The sequence below is a fragment of the Nyctereutes procyonoides genome, unplaced genomic scaffold, assembly GCF_905146905.1.
Source record: "Nyctereutes procyonoides isolate TBG_1078 unplaced genomic scaffold, NYPRO_anot_genome, whole genome shotgun sequence".
Lineage (NCBI taxonomy): Eukaryota > Metazoa > Chordata > Mammalia > Carnivora > Canidae > Nyctereutes > Nyctereutes procyonoides.
In genome coordinates, this window is record NW_026575047.1 from 37,468,455 (window position 1) to 37,486,623 (window position 18,169).

Sequence of the window (18,169 nt, forward strand, 5' to 3'; positions counted from 1 at the left end):
GGGACTCCAGGATCGTGCCCTGGGCCAAAGGCAGGCACCAAACCGCCGAGCCACCCAGGGATCCCCCTTGAGATATATTTTCTTATACTGTTTGTTCTCCTCTAGTCTTCCAAATAGATTTTGTTCCACTTGGGTATATGATCCCAGTTTCAGCTTTTGTGTCTGCCCAGAAGATCCAATAGCACTGGCTTTGGAGGGATGATGGGGGTCACAAGGACCCGCTAGTACCAAATCTCAGGATCCCAGGGATAGAAGCAAGAGGCCCAGCCAGCAAGCTCGAGGTCAGGTCTCCTCCATGAGCCCCTCCTTTCACCAGGAGGAGCCAGGATCCAGTGTCTCCAGCACCTACCCCCAAGCTGTGCCAAGATCCAGACTATGTACCACAGAAAATACACACGTTGTGGAATCAGACAGTTCAAATCCTGCTACCCCGATGTCCCTGGGCTAGTCCAGCCAGTCTAAAATCCACCTTCCTTATCTGCAGACAGGATAGTTTTATGGGAATTAAAGGAGGCAATGTCTGTAAAGCAATGCTGAAACTTGATAATATAAGGATTAAGAGAACTGGGAAAAGACACACCTGGTTTCAAATTCTGCCCCTGCGACTTAGAAACCCCATGACTGCCAAGAGGCAAGAAAATTCAAAGAACCCGTCCACTGTCAGCAGGTGGAGTACCCTTGGCCCCATGGAGAAGAAACCCCAGAATCTGTACATCATGGGGCCTAGGGTGGCCTGGGGGTGGGAGCCTCCAGGTCAGCACCCAAAAGGTCTTCCAGAGGGCACAGATGTGGAACTCATAGGTGCGTGCCCCCCAAAATGACCCCACCTCTTCCCCTCCCATCAAATGCAGAAACCAATCCACCCCAACCCCACTGGAGACCCCCTGGGTCAGTCACCAAAGCAGATGGCAGAAGGCAGCCAGCGGCATGTTCATATAAAGAAAGAAAAATTCAGCAAAGAGGCTCTTTGCACCTATTACCAGTCATCCAGCTCCTTAGACATACCCCCAGGAGTACACCCCTTTGTTCTTATCAGTGTGTCTTTTTATACCAACAGACTTGGAAAATTCTTGAATACAGAAACAGATGTGGAAATCTCTGCACAGCCCGACTTTGAAGATCAGACCTTGGACTTCTCTGACGTAGAGCAGCTGATGGGATCCATTAACACCATTCCAGGTGCATGTTTACCCTGTGTGTGCACCTCACAGAAAGTTCAAGTTCCCTGAGCTTTGATAGTTAAAAACATCATAAAGATTTAAGAGCAAAGTTGTTTTGTTTTGTTTTGTTTTTCACTCAAATTTCATGTCTTTATGGCTTGTAAGAGTGAGAATAGAGGCCGACCTCCCTCTGGGGTAAGTACCCACCTCACTTCCAGGGAATCAACCAACATTTGGCCCCAGGCAGCCTTGAAATACTTTTTGTTTATAGGCTGCCCAGATTCATAAACACCTGTTCTGCCTGAGTCACTCCAAGTGAGCAGCCTGAAGTTTATTTACTTAAATAGCACAGTGGCTAGGAAGTGAGCTTTGGGATCCTGTGGAGCTGGTGAGAATCCCAGGCCTGCCACTTCATAGCTGCGTGACTCTGGACAACTTACCTAACTTCTCTGAGTCTTGATTTCCTTGTCTGCAAAATGAACATAATAATGCCTCCTGGGATATGGTAAGAATTACATGAGGTAATACATGTATGGCATGTCACATGGTACCAGAAAGCTCCTAAAAATATCATTGTGATTATTTATTTCTAAGAATAATCCTGTATTCAGGGTTTTGGTTTTCTTTTTTTTTTTCTTGGCTGCACACCTCTTTCTCACCAACACCCAACTACATCGTAAAAATATTGTGTATATCATTTAGATTTTTCTTTTGCACTATTTTTTAAATTTTTTATTATTATTTTTAAATTTTTTAAAAATTTATTTATTTATTCATGAGAAACACATGGAGAGAGGTGGAGACACAGGCAGAGGGAAAAGCAGGCTCCAAGCAGGGAGCCTGATGTGGGACTCAATCCCGGGTCTCCAGGATCACGCCCTGGGCCAAAGGCAGGTGCTAAACCATTGAGCCACCCAGGGATCCCCTGCACAAGTTTTTTAAAATAAAAAGGGAATTCTTCTGTTTTGCAACCTTATTTTATCAAAACAATTATGATTAATATTTTCTTGTACTGATCTATAACATCATTTTAATATATACATTAATTTGTTTACTTAATCCTCAACTGGATGGGATACTGGACATCATTCTTAGACTCATGGTTCAAGGGATGATTTCTTTTTCTTCCTCTAAGTAATTTATACATATAAATAAAATTTAAGTTCAATTTGCCAACATACAGTGTAACATCAGTGCTCATCTCATCATGTGCCCTCCTTAATATGCATCACCCAGCTACCCCATCCCCCCACCCACCTTTCCTTCTGCAACCCTTTGTTTCCCAGAGTTAGGAATCTCTCATGGTTTGTCTTCCTCTCTAATTTTTTTCCACTCAGTTTCCCTCCTTTCCCTTATGGTCCCTTTCACTATTTCTTATATTCCACATATGAGTGAAACCATATTATAATTGTTTTCTCTGATTGATTTTACTCAGCATAACACCCTCCAGTTCCATCCATGTCAAAGTAAATGATAGGTATTCGTCCTTTCTAATGGCTGAGTAATAGCCCATTGTATCTATATACCACATCTTTATCCATTCATCTGTCGAAGGACATCATGGCTCCTCTCACAGTTTGGCTATTGTGGACATTGCTGCTGTGAACATTGGGGTGCAGGTGCCCCTTTATTTCACTACATCTGTATCTTTGGGGCAAATACCCAGTAGTGCAATTGCTGGGTCATAAGATATTTCTATTTTTAACTTCTTGAGGAACTTCCATCCTGTTTTCCAGAGCGGCTGTACCAGCTGGCATTCCCACCAACAATCCAAGAGAGTTCCCCTTTCTCCACATCCTCACCAACATTTGTTGTTTCCTGTCTTGTTAATTTTACCCATTCTCACCAGGGTAAAGTGGTATCTCATTGTGGTTTTGATTTGTGTTTTTCAAGGGGTGATTTCACTGAGCTATGATGAGCTTTCCCATCGTAGGGATGGTGCTGCCTAAATAATCAGGCCCAGACATTTGGAAGGAAAGGCAGTATCACCCATGTCAGAGTTTGAAAAACATTGACACTTCTCTTCACCCCCAAGTCCAGGTTCCATGCAGACTACCACCCTCCCGCCTGCATTTGGAGCCTCCTGTGTGGAGTACCTACCCCAGGGCCACCCCTCTTCTTACTGAAGCTCCTGATGTTCTTGCTGCGGGGCCATTCCTTGCAGGGTATAGAAGGACACATGCTGTATATCCCGGACTTTGTCATTTGGGGATACGAGTTCTTCCTCCTCCTCCTCTCCTTTGTCACGTTAGGACCTTCCAGGCCCTGACCAGGGAAGAAAGGCTGAGCAGTGGCTAAATAAACTCTTTTGAGTTTGGTCATGCTCTTACCTGGACTGAGCAATGTCAGAATTGGAAGCTAAGGTGGTTGTACAAAGGCTGGGTTGGAAGGAAGAATCATGGAGGGAAACAAGCAGTGCTTCCTACATATGTGTCAGTCTGGAGAGTGGGAAGACAGAAGTATCAACCTCCAGAGAACAAAAGAATCAATGCAGTTGCTGGAGTCTGAAGATAATGGTTCCCAAAAGCACAATTTCACCCAACCCAGTCTTCTCTCATTATAACAAAGACATGGCTGTTGGATGGGTCCCCAAAGGAAAACAGAGCTTCCCTGTTGAAGGCTTCTCGCACTCCTTGGTTCACTTCAGGGCTGCAGATAGCACTGCTGTGGTCCTGGCTGTCTTCCATCTTTGGATGATGTAGAAGGGGCCAAAGGACCCATACCTAGGGCAGGTCCGGCAAACCACAATCCAGCCCAAGCTGGAGGGGATTTGTCACCAACCCCTTCTCCCCAAGCTTGCATGGATTTGTCAGAGGAAGAATGGACATGCTGGTTGTTGCTTGCAGACTCAAGGTTGAGGGGTTTGGCTTTCCTGACCTTGTCCAATCTGGGCTGCTGCTTCTACTTCCAAAGCCTGTAGGTGTGTGTGTGTGGGGGGGGGGGTGCAATAGGCCTATGACAGGGGTCACGCCCATCCCACACCTCTACAAGGCTTCTCATTTGTGTTTGTCTTTCTCTATTGTCTTCATCTAGCTCCTTCTGCTCCAGTGATAAACCCACAGACCCCTAACTCAGCCACGGGATCCTCTGTCCGCGTGTGCTGGAGCTTATACTCTGATGACACCGTGGAGAGCTATCAGCTGTCCTACCGGCCAATGCAGGACAGCTTACCTGGGAAGGACCCAGAAGGTGAGGGTCTGCTAAGAACACACTCATGCTCTGGAATGGCTGAGGGCCCTCAGAGGTTAGGGCCCTGCCTTCCTAGCACTCAGAAGGGCGGAGGTGGGATGCATCTGCGCATCCAGCTCCTTGGAGCTATCATGATCCAGGAGCTACTCAGAGGACAGGATGCAGGCAGGTGAGTGTGACAGAAAGGGTGAGAAAGGCAAATTGGGGCCTGGCTGGGAGAGTTACAAGGCCAGGCTAAGGTGTCTGGAGTGTAGATAGAGCTGTCAGGTCAGAGTTGCCCTTGGGATGAAGCCCTGGGTGCCCTGGATGCCCTGTGTGCACGAAGGGTGGGGACGCCTGTCCTGGAGGAGGCCCAATTGGGCTGTCTGAGTTCCAGTGGGCCTAGCATGTGAGGGGAGGGTAGGCTGGCTCTTCTCAGCAACGCTGTGCTGGTAGAAACTGGAGGGGTAGCACGGAGACCCCCATGAAGGGTGAGGGGGCCTCTGCAGCCTGGAAGGGCCACTGCTGCTCAGATTCACATTCCCAGGTTGAGCAACCTCCTGGGAATGGACCCTCATCTCCCAGTGGGCAGCCCATCCTCCTCCCCAGGAAATGGAACTGGCTGGTGTGGGGCTAGGCCCGGGGTAGTTGCCTCCCCCCACCCCACATAACAGATAAGCCATATGCCTGTTGAGAAGAGAGGCCCAGACAGTGGAGGAGCCCTAGTTGAGTGCCTGAAGGAATTCCAGGACCCAGGCTAGCCTGGAAAGACCTGTCCTGTGTGCATGGAGGCAGAGTGAGATTGGTGGCAGGGCCTTAGGGATTTCCCCTTTATGAATACAGAGACTGAGACCCCGGAGAGAAACAAGCTGTCCATGGGGACACATGGGTGATAGCAGAACCAGGACAAGAATCAAGTCTGCAGCCTCCCTATACAGAGTTTTTTTTTTTAAGATTTTATTTATTCATGATAGGGAGAGGGAGAGAGAGAGAGAGAGAGGCAGAGACACAGGCAGAGGGAGAAGCAGGCTCCATGCCAGGAGCCCAACACGGGACTCAATCCCGGGACTGCAGGATCGTGCCCTGGGCCAAAGGCAGGCGCCAAACCGCTGAACCACCCAGGGATCCCCCCTGTACAGAGCTTTGCTCGCTGTACCAGGCCAGGCAGGTGGAGGGGTCAAAGTGCTGAAAGTGAGGACTGTTTTTCTGCCCAGGATGTAGGAAGGAACGGGAATTCTTAAGGAAAGTAAGTCTAACTGATGCTGAGTGAGGTCGGGATAAGGTGAACAGATGGTGAGGGTGGTCTGAACAAAGACTAAAGTTAGGGTATAGTGGGGAAAGAGGAAGACTTGGAACAGGAGATCAGAGACCAAGAAGCCAGACCTGACTAAGCCCAACTCTTGTCGTGAATTGACCCTGCCGGCACTCTATGAAGATACACAGAGGAAGCCAGGATATTTGGGCTGTGTCATGACCGTCTGTGAAGATCTTTTTAATGGACCACTTTGTAATAAAAGAACTGTTATCAGAGGGTGGATTAATGACATATCACTGCCTTCCAAGAATCTGGGGAGGTTTGGAGGTGTATCAGTTAGAACACCTTAGCCCACTCTACTGTATGCATCTATATATAACTTATTGCTTAACATGACAAACATAAACTGTTTCTTATAATTCTGTGAGTTGGCTGTCCATTCTTCTGGTCTGGGCTTGAGTAGGGCTGGATGGTCTAGGACAGCCTCACTTACAAATCTGGGGACTTGGCTGGGATGGATGAGATGACCTGGATGTCTGGGGCCCTCTGTCCACCTGGTCTCATTGTCCAGAAGTCTGGTTTGGGCCTGTTCACATGGAAATGGATGTGTTCTCAGCAGCAAGAAGACAAGCGCCTGCTCACGGGCATTCCCCAAGCCTCTGCTAGCATCCTGTTTGCTGCTATCCCACCGGCTACAGCAAGTCACATGGCTGAGCCCATCAAGGGTGGGCAGGAAAAAATGAACCTCTTGAAAGAGTAGGGAGTCAAACTGCAGAGGAGTGCACGTGTAGGGGTGGGAGGAATCTGTGGCCAATTTTGTAATCTACTACAGGGAGATTCAGCACAACTAATTTGGAGCTATTGGCCTATTTTTAGGGTTGAATCATGTCCTTTTTTTTTTTTTCCCCCAGAGTTTACAATGACTGTCAAAGAAACATATTGCTCAGTGACAAATCTTATGCCAAATACCCAGTATGAATTTTGGGTCACGGCTCAGAACAGGACTGGCCCCAGCCCTGCCAGCGAGTGTGTGGTGTACATGACAGGTAATTGGGGTCACTTGTTTCTGGAGCAGGACCTTCATTCCAGGGGGACACAGGAGTCACAGCTTTCTAGATGTGGCAAGACCCTCGATCTTATTTGGCAGGGCAGGAATAGCTGTATATTTTCTTTCATGCAATATGTGCAATCTGTATTCCGAGGATGGAAGGGACATTCGCTCAGAGTTGGTCTCAAAATGTCAAAAAAGCCCTGCTCCTAATCGCAGGGCCATAGAAGCCTTCAGCCACCTTCTGCTCCAGGAACATGGGAGGGGGATTCTCTGTCTTTGTCCATTTGGGTGGCCGTAACAGAACACCACAGACAGAGTGGCTTATAACCGACACATGTTTATTTCTCTCAGTTGTGGAGGCTGGAAGGTCCAAGATCAAGGTGTTGGCATATTCAGTGTCTGATGAGAAGCCTTCCTGGTTTGGAGATGGTGGGCTGTGTTCCAGCTGTGTCCTCACACAGCAGAAAGGGGCCACAGAGCTCTTTCATTCTCTTTTATAAAAGACGTCCTCCCTCTCCTCTCCCAGAGATCCCACACACCATAATGTGGGGAAGTAGGTTTTCAGCACACGAATTTGGCGGGAGGTGGGAGGGGGGCACAGAGCCTCTGTCTGTTGCGCCTGCTTTGCTTTTTCTTGCACTGAATCTCATCTGTGCGAGGACAGTGGCCATGCTGTGTGGCCCCGCGCCGGACACATGGCTGTCTTCCTCTCCCTTTGTCCTGCACCTAGCGCCTTCCCCGCCCATCATAAAAAGCAAAGAGATACAGAGCTGCGAGGAGGCAGCGCTGATTTGCTGGGAGTCCGGAAACCTGAATCCCGTGGATTCTTACACAGTGGAACTGACCCAGGCAGAAACGCCTGAACCCTCAGGTGTAACCGAGTGAGTCACGGGGGGGATGTTTGCTGGGAGCAAGAGGCCTTGACACCTCATGTGGTGACCCAGCTCAGGCAATGCATGGGGCCTAGAGTGGGGGTCGGTGGTTGGAGTTTGGGGTACATGGGAACCTTAATTTGGGGCTGCTTCGATTTCATGAGAAGTTGCAGGAATGTTATTACTGAAGGCACATGTTAGGTGAATAAATAGTTTAAGTGTCGGGTTGGCTTTCTCAGCCCAAAAACGATTTACAGTTCATTATTCCTAAAAGTATTGTGGGCATAGGTGGTGCTGTGTCCTGTGCTGGGGTCCCCCACAGAGCTGGCCATCAAGCGGGGGCAAATAGAAAAACAAGACAACAAGCAAGCGTATGGGGTGCTGGAGAAACCAAAAGACCCACCAGGCTGGAATTTACAGGAGAGGGAGAGCATCCTGAGGCAAAACGAGAGGTTAGAGTTCAGCGTACAAAGAACCTCATGTCTATGGAGGAAGGCCGTCGGAAGGCTTATATCGCCCCCGGCTGGTGGAGCTGAACGTGTTCACAAGCGGATGAGGGCTGGACTCAGCACGCACAGGGTGCCTGCAGATCCCACAAGCATGCAGCTGTGTGCAGTGGGGGACAAATGGACACACCTCTGGTTCACCACTGGGCAGTCCTGGAGTTTGTGGAAAGGGAATGAACCATCCGGGCAGCCCAGGACCAGCCACCACCTCCAAGGGCTCTGGAGAGAGGGAGGAGACAGGGTTGGTGTCAACTGCTAGGAAGGACGGATTCTTCTATGCTGAATGTAGGCTTGGAGCCCGGCCATCTATCCTGAGCACCCTCTGCTCCTGGTAGAATCCATGCATCCACAGCCACATCAGGGTTACTTCCAGAGATACTCAGGAATGAGGCGGGAGCGGCCCAACAGTTCTGGCCACCTGAATGATCTGGATTTTCTTTGCAATCTGTGCTGATACTTTAGGAGCCCCTGACGCCTGGGACCAGCCCATAATGATGGGGGTCACCAGAAGGCTGGTCGGTGACTGAGGTGACCTGGGGTAGTCCCTGTTCTCTAGTACAAACCTAAGCATCTTGAAGAAAAGACAAAATCCCTTCCTAGACTAGGCCTTTCCTGCATCTCGAGCTCATCTTGTACCAGCTTCTCTTCCCTCTCTGGATCCAGCCACACTGTCCTATTTTAGTTCTCCTACTTCCCGTGCTCCTTCCTGCCATGTGCTGTGTGACTCCATGTAGGACACTCCTGTCCCCATTTCATCCTAGTTACTTCCAAGTCATTCTCCAGGTCTCAGCTCAGAAGTCACCTCTCCAGCATCATGCACCCTGTAGTATGCCATCACCATGTCACGGTTACCACCTTACATTTTTTCCAGTGATGGCTTGAAGGGTGCCTCTCTACCCATCCAGACTGTAGCTCTGTGAGGGCAGGACTACATTCAGTTTTCCCCAGAGCCTCCCTCTATGGTGCCTGGAGCCTAAGGTGTCTGGTTAATATTAATTGGATGAAGTGTGAAAGTGCCCCTCTGGCCTGGAGCTGCAGCCTTCAGGATGACCTGGACACCCAGGCCTCGGGTGAGGGTGTTGAATTCGTGAACAGGCATCACCCCAAAGTCTTCTCTCTCCCCCTGGGCTGAAATGGGTTTAACAGTTGCAGGAATAGTCAGTGGCAATTAGGGGTGTGTATTGTGTGTTGTAGAATTTAAATACATCGGGTTTTTCCCAGGGGGCTTCTGTCTGTTTATAAACACAGACTGAGGCCTGGTCGGGACCCAGAGCTGGGCTTCAGGAGGTGGTCCTCAGCCCCTGCCTGCAGCGGGGTTCTGACCCATCAGACAGCTGGGGGCATGCCGCATCCCCATCTTGCCTGCCTCCACAGACACGGCATCAGAGGCCAAGCGTGGCTCGAGGTGCCTGGGACACCAGGGTTGGGAACCCGGAGGCAAGAGAGACCAAACACAAGGAGTGACAAAGAACAAGGAAAGTGGGAGGAAACACTCCTGGCTGTGCTGCTGTTGGTGGGAGGACAGGGGTGTGAGGCTGGGTTTACACTCTCTGCTTGGAAACTGGACGCCAGGCCCCACCGTTCAGTAACTGCGGCCCTGCCTTTTTGCCCAGGTCAGTTGTGGGCATCCCCACTTGCGAGTCCCTGGTGCAGCTGCATCCCAGGCAGAGCTACACGGTCTACGTGCGAGCCCTCAACATGGGGGGGGCCAGTGCAAGGAGTGACCCCGTGACGATCTACACCACTGGTACGTGCCCAGGCTGCAAGCTCCCTAGGACCTAAGGGAGCCACTCTGTGGAAGGCCAGTGCTGCATGACTTGGCTGGAAAATGTGGCAAGTCAGGCCAGGAAGGGGGTCAGGGGATAGAGTCCCTGTGGTCCCACTCTATAGACGGGAGTACTCAGGCCCAACTCAGAGCAGTTTGGTGGCAAAGCAAACGTTAGCACTCAGGGGTTTTCTCCATGTCCTCAGGTAGACTAGAGGCTTGTCAGCCAGATCTGGGGGGTCCAGACACCTCACAGCTCACTCAGGCCACATACCACCCTTGGGATGGCGTCTTTATTCCCAGCAAGAGCTGTTGGCCTTGGCTTGTCTCCTGTTCTTGCTTTCAGCCCAAGAATCTCCCACCCACCACAGGCCCAGCTTGGACCTGGCTGCTCAGCCTCTCCCTACACCCTGTCTGGCCCTGATGGGTGCCCACACCCCCAAGCCCCAGCCACTTCCCCTTCTTACTTGCTGTACTCCTGTCATATGACTATCATGTGTCCTGTCCAGATCCTGAATGAGCAGCGACATCACCAGCAACATTCCATACCTCCGGTTTCTTGGCAGTGCTTAGCTGTGGGTTCTGAGCTCTGTCATGGTGCACTGGAGCCCAGTGGCTCTCCCCACACAGCACAGAGCCAGTCCAGCTCAGCCGGCTGACTGGGTGGCCAGCAGGTAGGAAGCAGAAGCAGGGAGCTAGGTCTGGGCTCTGAGGATGACATACTCTTGACTGGGATCATTCCCTAAGGAACATTGTGTCATTTGTCCTCATTTCCAATGCTAGGAGGAAAGGTGTGTGATTAATTCCCATGGTGTTTCTTCCACGCAGATGGGAAAAACAAGCTGAGTGGTCACCAAAGGCCCCAGAGCTGGTGCAGGCTAGTGATGGGATTAGGACTCTGGTTTTTCTATTCTGTTGGCCCAGGGCCTGCCTTTACTTGGCTGGCCCTTCTCATTTTCTGTGCTGACCTAGTGTTTTGAAATGTCAAATTCTGGCTGTTTCAGTAAAAGAGAACAGAGCAAAAGGTACAGCCAGTTCTTGATTACTCAGTCATCTCCGAATTAGTTTGTTCATATAATTCTTTTTAAGAGTGTATTTATGGAAGAAGGGGTGCCTGAGCGGCTCAGTCAGCTTAGCATCAAACTCTTCACCTCAGCTTAGGTCTTGAGCTCAGGGTCGTGAGGTCAAGCTCCGCATTGGGCTTTTATTTATTTTTTAAAGATTTTATTTATTTATTCATGAGAGAGAGAGAGGCAGAGACACAGGCAGAGGGAGAAGCAAGCTCCATGCGGGGAGCCCAATGCAGGACTCATTTCTAGGACCCCAGCATCACGACCTGAGCCTCCACATTGGTCTCCCTGCTTGGTGGAGAGCCTGCTTCTCCCTCTCCCTCTGCCCCTGTCCCTGCTCATGCTGTCTTTCTCAAACAAATAAAAACATCTTTTTTTTTTTTTTTTTTTTTGTAATGCTCCTCTGTTAGAACTAGCGCACCAGGAGCAAGGACCATGTGCTGCATCAGCCTGGGACAGTGGGGGTGGGGAAGACCCGGCCTGCCCCTTGCTGGAGAGTGCAGACAGTAAATGAAATTTCCAGGAGCAGCTAACTGTGAAAATAATTGTGAACAGCTTGATGGTGATGCCCAAACTCAGGTTTGAAATGAAGAGGAGTGACAGGATAGGAACTTGAGAAAAACAGAACTTGGTTAAGACACAGGAGTGTAGAATGAGCCACTGTGCTCTTATATGATGGATTTTTTACAAAATAATTTGTTAATCTATTCCGTACCACTTTGTGGCGAGCTTTGTTTTAACTGTGATTTGGGGAGGTCTCTCCCCCACAGCCTTAAGTGAAATGTTGAATTTTACTTCCTTTTGTCCAACTGATCATTAAGAATCCCAATTCCTATTTCCCCTGGCAGGTGGATTAGAGGCTCCTGTCTGCCTGCAGGTGTTTACAGCCTCCTGGCTGTAACAAAGAACAAAGTCTCCGGAATCAGAGGGCCTGGGGATTCAAATTTGAGTTCTGTCATTTGCCTGTTCTTTTTAACAACCTGGTGCCTCGGTGTTTTCCTCTAGAAGTGCAAATGTAACAGCTGTTTCTAAGGGTAATTGTGAGGATTGAATGAGCTAAGACTTGCAGATCGCTAGCTGGGTGCAAGGCACAGGGACGCCCCCCCACCCCCGTGGGGGAGTAGCTGCCCCACTCATTAGTAACAGGGTGGGGGGGCGGGACCCCACAAGCCCCAGGCTTCCGAGAGGAGCTGGCAGCAGTGATGGAGTGATGGGCTGGGTCTGCATGTGTTTCCGCCTTCGCAGGCAGCTGCTTTCACCTGAATGAGCACACCTGCCATCCCTGGCTGACCATCTCTGAAGACGGGTTGACTGTTGTGCGAAGCGAAAGGAAAACCCTCACAAAGGAGCCGCTCCCTAGTAACACCCGGTTTACCAGGTACTTTGTTTGAGAAAGACAGCATGAGCAGGGACAGGGGCAGAGAGAGAGAAGCAGGTTCTCCACTGAGCAGGGAGACGGATGTGGAGCTCGATCCCAGGACCCTGGGATCATGACCTGAGCTGAAGGCAGCTGTTTAACTGATTGAGTCACCCAGGTGCCCTGAATTTTTGAATATCTAGCAATTTTTGCTGATTCATGCTCATTTAAGGCTTTTATAAATACATTCCACTGGAATGTTCTGTGAACCTCCCTAATCCTTGCTGTAGTTCAGGGAAACATAGATTAGGACAGATGCCGCCTTGAAGATGGAAAGAGGCCCCAGAAATGGACATGGGGCGAGGGGTCTGGTGGGGAGGGGAGGCTGGGGAGGTGGAGGGCAAGGGTCTGGCTGGTGTGAGCTGAAGACACGTGGGCCTCTGAGGTTGGGTCCTGGGTGACTAAGCGGGGCAAGTCTGACCATGAAGCGGTGATGAGAGTCACACTGACAGGAAGCGGGAGAGCCAAGCAAGGAGGTAGGTCTCCCAGGGCTTGGCCCGTGCTCCCTCTCCTACACTGTGAAACCTTATTTTAAAATTCCTGATGAAGGGACACCTGGGTGGCTCAGAGGTTGAGCGTCTGCCTTCAGGTCATGATCCTGGGGTCCTGGGATCTAGTCCCACATCAGGCTCTCCGCAGGGAGCCTGCTTCTCCCTCTGCCTGTGTGTGTGTGTGTGTGTGTGTGTATGTGTCTCATGAATAAATAAAATCATTAAAAAAATAAAACTGATGAAAACCCAGGATGGAATCTGAGCTAGCATTGGTGGAAGAGACAGGGATTGTGCTAGTGCATGACCTGAGGGAGGGGTGGTCCTGCAAAGATGTGCGCCATCTGTCCAGATCTGTAGCTGTTTGCAGACCTTAGTGCTCAGTTCATGCTGAAACCATTTACTTATGCCTTCATTCTTTCTGAATACTAAAAGCAGACTTAAGGGGCAAACATACATTACTGAAATAGAAAAGTCAAAGCAGTGGAAGAACACAGATAGGTTAAACTAGAAGCTAAACTTGTAACACTGCATTATTCCTCTCCTAGTTTGCTGCCTGGGGGTTACTGGGTGGATAATGAGCCTATTAACCAAAATGGAGAAAACGTGGGGTAAATAACCCACGTGTTTGGTCAGTGGGAGGGGTAGGAATGGAGAAGTCCTGTTTGGGAAATTCTGAAAGAGACAGCAGGGGGTGGAGATGTGGGTCTGGAGCTTGAGGTAGAGACGCTTCGTTTTACAGAGGAGTTCCTTCACTTGCAGCCTCCTTCCCAAAGCTTTGCTTGGCCTTCAGAACTTGGGGTCTGAGTACGTGAGGGTGATCTGGTTGCAACATGTCACCCTACAGATCGCCAGGGTTGGTGCAGCTGGGCTGGCTGATGAGGCAGGAGTCCCCTTGCTCCTCTGCTGCTCCCCTGTGTGAGCCTCCCAAAGCTGCAGGCTGGGTCGAAGAGGACCTTCCCTGATAGAGGATGTAGGAGTCAAGGTCAAGGTCACCCTGTCAAGGGTGTAGGAGTAGCTGTACTCACCTTTGGACCCCGCCCCCGAAACTCTCAAGGTCCATTTGTAGGAGAATGTATGTAGTCAAGCTTCCAAGACTCCAGGCACATCCAAATGAGGCACTGCATGTCTGCAGTCTGCCTTTCTTTAAATAAGAGCTTGAGGTTTGAATAGACATCATGTGTTAATGACAGCTAAACAAATCTGCCAAGGGATTTGGGGAGCCACAGAGTTTGGCTAATGTAGGAGTCTCCTGCGGGAGGTGGAATATTTTGGAGATACTGATGTCGTCCAACTACCAACAAGAACCTTTCTCTAAAGAATGTTGTATTGTTGTAAAACAAAACGGAACTCTGACCTTTGTAAACCTAATTGTTCCTGGTAGCATCATTTGTGAGGAATTTGCCATTTGCTCTATTTGGGTCTGCCCCTGTGATGTGAATCCCTGTTATTATGCTTGTAGCCGCCTGGAAGATATACATCACCTCTCTGCCCCCCATGCTAGTGTCCTAGCACCAGCAGTGCTGACTAGGTCCTGAACTTCAAGCACGTGGTTCCCTGGACTACACGGAGTTCCTTGAGGTTTCAATCCCTTCCCCCACCCCTTTTTAAGGATTTTATTTATTTGAGAAAGAGCGCGAGTGCACATATGGTCAGGGGTGGGAGGCAGAGGGAGGAGAAGCACTCTGTGCTGAGCAGGGAGCCTGATGCAGGACTCAGTCCCAAGACCCGGAGATGACGACCTGAGCTGAAGGCAGATGCTTAAGTGACTGAGCCAGCCAGGTGCCCCCCCCCTTCAACAAGTAATTCCAAACTTTTATTTTTGTACTAAAAAGGCCAGTCATTTAAAAATACAGCGGCTTTTCTATCCTGCCTCCATACCAGCAGGGTAATAATCCTCTTGTAATCATCAGCATCATGAACTGAGGGTGTGTCGCTTCACAAGGGAGGTGGTTCAGAACACCTACCTCCACATTTATAGGCTACCTCCTACCGACCCCAACCACTGGGATCACTCACCTGCACAGCCAGGCTTGGGTCACCCCAAAGCACATGTTTCCACTTTCTAAACCCAGGTGTGTTGCTGTCATGGGGAATCTAATTCCAATCAGAGGGCGCCATTACTGGGAGGTGGAGGTGGATGAGCGTGTGGACTACACGGTGGGTGTGGCCTTTGAAGATGTCCCTAAGCAGGACGACCTGGGAGCAAACTGCCTGTCTTGGTGCATGAGGCACAGATTTGCATCATCGAGGTAAAGTAAAATCTGGATACCCAACATTAAAGTTTGTTTTGAAAGAACAGATCAAGAGGTTTCACTAGCAATAATTAAGGCCTACAGTACGTTTCGTAAATCTTTTTAGGGTATTACAGGTCTCTTTACCAGCCCTTCTCTGTAAAGTCCAGATGAGAAGAGAAAGAGCAGTTTTGGGTACTTTTCTTTCGGATTAAAATAGTTAAAATTCATGGAGAGCTTGTTCTGTGTCAAGCACTGTTCCACACTCTTAAATGTGTACTAGCCCATTTACTTCTATTATCCCATTAAAAAAAAAAAAAAACAAAAAACAAAACTATGCCTCATAACAGTCATGTCATCTATCCAATGTTTTCAGAGCTTAAAGTCAAATCCAGGCAGTCTGGCTCCAAGGACAGCATTCTTAACCACTAAGTAATTGGTTTTTCATGTTGAACTCATGTTATTAAACGGATAGTTTGATCTGAAAGCCCAATTCCATCTTTGTAAGTGGGCAGAGGCTTAAAATAGTTATGGCTCATTCCAGTTTGCTTCTGCTGCTAAGCACTCTGTCCTCTATGCATGGATTAGTTCCAAAAAGAGGCCCCCAGTGGGGTAGACATTGTGAGACTTAGAAAGCCATCGTTGCAACCGCCCTTCACCTCAAAAATTGTAAAAATTCATCCTATTTTCCTAGTACCTCTTCTACCATGGGGCCTCTGACCCTCGTTGGCTTGCCGAATCCTATTAACATTTGATCCGATGTTCTCTGCTCATGAGCCTCCATCATGGTTAAACACTATCTGTCATGCCCACACGTATGTGGGAAGACCAGCTTGCCCCCTGTAAGATATCTGGATTAGAATGGACTTTACTGAACCTCAGACCCAGTTTGAGGAATACAAATACCAGGCACTGAGCCAAATGGTTTATTTGGATCCTGCCTGAAATAAGACTAAAAATCAAAGTGTCCTCTCCTATAAAAAGAAAAATGAATGGTAGAGGAAAACAAGAGAGAGAATAAAGGAAGAGTAGGGGTCTGTGTATAGTGGGAGGGACGGGAAGTCAGAGGACAGAAGAGGATGGGAACATGAGATGGCATGAAAAAGGAAGGACAAGAGCCGAGCACTGGAGCCAGAGCAATTTCTTGCAGTCCCATCTTCGAAAGACACATGAGAGGGACCGAGTTACAAGTGGAGGGTGAGGGCTGGGTATCTTAGCTGATTCGTATTTCTTGCTTTAGTCTTGACTCTACTGTGGTGGGAGGAGGTAGAGGGAAGAGTGGCTTCTTAGTTAAGGAAAGGAGCAGCAGAGGAGAAGATGAGGTGACTCGTGCTGGAGACAGGCTGCCTTGGCCTGATGCACTGAAGGCTATTCCAAGTGCTCCTCCCAGGCATGTGGACCAGCGTGCTGCTGCTGAGCTCTGCAAATGTCTGCACATAGCAGGGGTAGAAGTTCCTGTGGCTGGTTTCAGTTCAGGCCATTCTTCAAAGCACAAAGGATACAGAGCCTGGCGAGAGGGCACTGCAGTAAATGGAGACGGCCCCCAGGGGGCCCTGCTAAGGCTGAAGGTTTGAGAATGGTGCCTGAGTGAGTGCTTGCTTGTGCACAGATTCTACCAAGAGGCTCATTTTATTCCATGAAAGATCATGAGGCTGCCTGTTTCAAATGTCTTTATTACAAAGGTTTTATACATCTGAACCTTAAAAATCTAAATTTCCAAAACACCTATATCTATACAAATTTTTATGTAGTAAGAATTTATGTTACTGTACCTAAGTATTTTAGGTTAACAGATTGCTTGAAAACAAATGGAGTTAAAAAATAAAAGTCTCTTAGGACAAATTTTAGAAAAGATATATAATTTTGGAAAGGGCCTTTTTTGGTAATCAGTTAAAAAAATAACATAAGCATAGGAGTATATGAATAAAATTAATATGAAATGTTCTGCAAATAATCCAGACAGAATTTCTGAAACTTTGTTGTATCAACATTTAATTTTCAGGCATAAGTATGAGTTCCTGCATAACAAGATGACTCCAGACATAAGAATAACAGTGTCCCCCAGGAAGATTGGCATTCTGTTAGACTATGAAAATTCAAAATTGTCATTTTTCAATGTGGACATTTCTCAGCATCTATACACATTCAGCTGTCAGTTCTACCGCTTTGTGCATCCGTGTTTTTCTTTGGAAAAGCCTGGGTGTCTGAAGATGCATAATGGCATTGAAATGCCAAAGCATGTTGCTTTCTATTAGACCATTTTGATCCCCGACTTCCGTACCTACCCCTCTCAGCACTCGCCCCTCGACTGGTTGGACTTGGCATTCAAGCACCATGCACCGAGCACAACTTATGGCTCACATTCTCATCTGGCAGACTAGTGCACTGACACTTATTTCACCTGACCCGGATTCCAGTCCTGTGCACTGCCGCCTGTGTGACGATAGGCTGGTCATTACCAGGCCCAGATGTAAAACGAGAGCTCAGCCAACATGAACCCAGAGGTCTTTCAAGTTGTCAAATTGTACACATCTATTGTTTATATGCAAAGTTACCTGAATCTCCAAGGCCTTCAGAGCTCGGGATGAGGGGCAGTGGAAAGGAAGGGAAAAGATGCATAAGTGTTAATGGCTGCAGCACATCTGTGACATGTCACTAGCACCAGTAACAGACTTGAGGAGGCAGGGAGCTGTCCCCAATCAGAACCAGGGAAGCCATGGACCAGCACCACCTAACCAGATGTGCCTTCCCCTCTCCTATCTTCCCGGCAGTTCATGGCACTGCAATGAGCACTCTGAACACCCCGTTCTAAGGACTTACCCCACTTAAACTTTGAAATGACCTCTACCAGGCCCAATTCCATGAAGGCAGGCAGTGTTTTGTTCATCATTCAACCCCTAACGGCTAACATGTCACAAACAGGTACATACCACATATAGACTAAATTAGTATCTTCTTCATCCAACCACTGCTCTGCCTATTGATATTAACAGCAGCTCAGATACTTGAATTAACAAGTCACCTTGATGATCTCACAGCTCCTTATGTGTACACACACTCCTGCCCTGCCAAGCTGGATCACTACCCAGAAATAAGGAAAGTATAGCCAATGAAGCACAGAGATAGTTCAAGTTATAGACACATGTGTGTATTCAAAACTGTTCTCAGCTACCAACATAGGAA

General features: G+C 48.7%; 1 protein-coding gene across 3 annotated transcripts in view; it reads left to right on the forward strand.

The window, feature by feature from the left end:
* The window catches only part of FSD2 (fibronectin type III and SPRY domain containing 2), a 39,808-nt gene extending 21,664 nt beyond the window's left edge, over window positions 1-18,144 (forward strand). For all 3 annotated transcript variants that reach the window (XM_055326242.1, XM_055326243.1, XM_055326244.1), the window contains 8 exons: window positions 1,058-1,179; window positions 4,194-4,349; window positions 6,495-6,629; window positions 7,365-7,515; window positions 9,626-9,759; window positions 12,093-12,225; window positions 14,828-15,004; window positions 16,989-18,144. In XM_055326242.1, the coding sequence (XP_055182217.1) occupies window positions 1,058-1,179; window positions 4,194-4,349; window positions 6,495-6,629; window positions 7,365-7,515; window positions 9,626-9,759; window positions 12,093-12,225; window positions 14,828-15,004; window positions 16,989-17,241 (1,261 nt within the window). In that variant the 3' untranslated portion in view covers window positions 17,242-18,144. The remainder of the gene's footprint in view (window positions 1-1,057; window positions 1,180-4,193; window positions 4,350-6,494; window positions 6,630-7,364; window positions 7,516-9,625; window positions 9,760-12,092; window positions 12,226-14,827; window positions 15,005-16,988) is intronic.
* The last annotated feature ends 25 nt before the right edge of the window (window positions 18,145-18,169 follow it).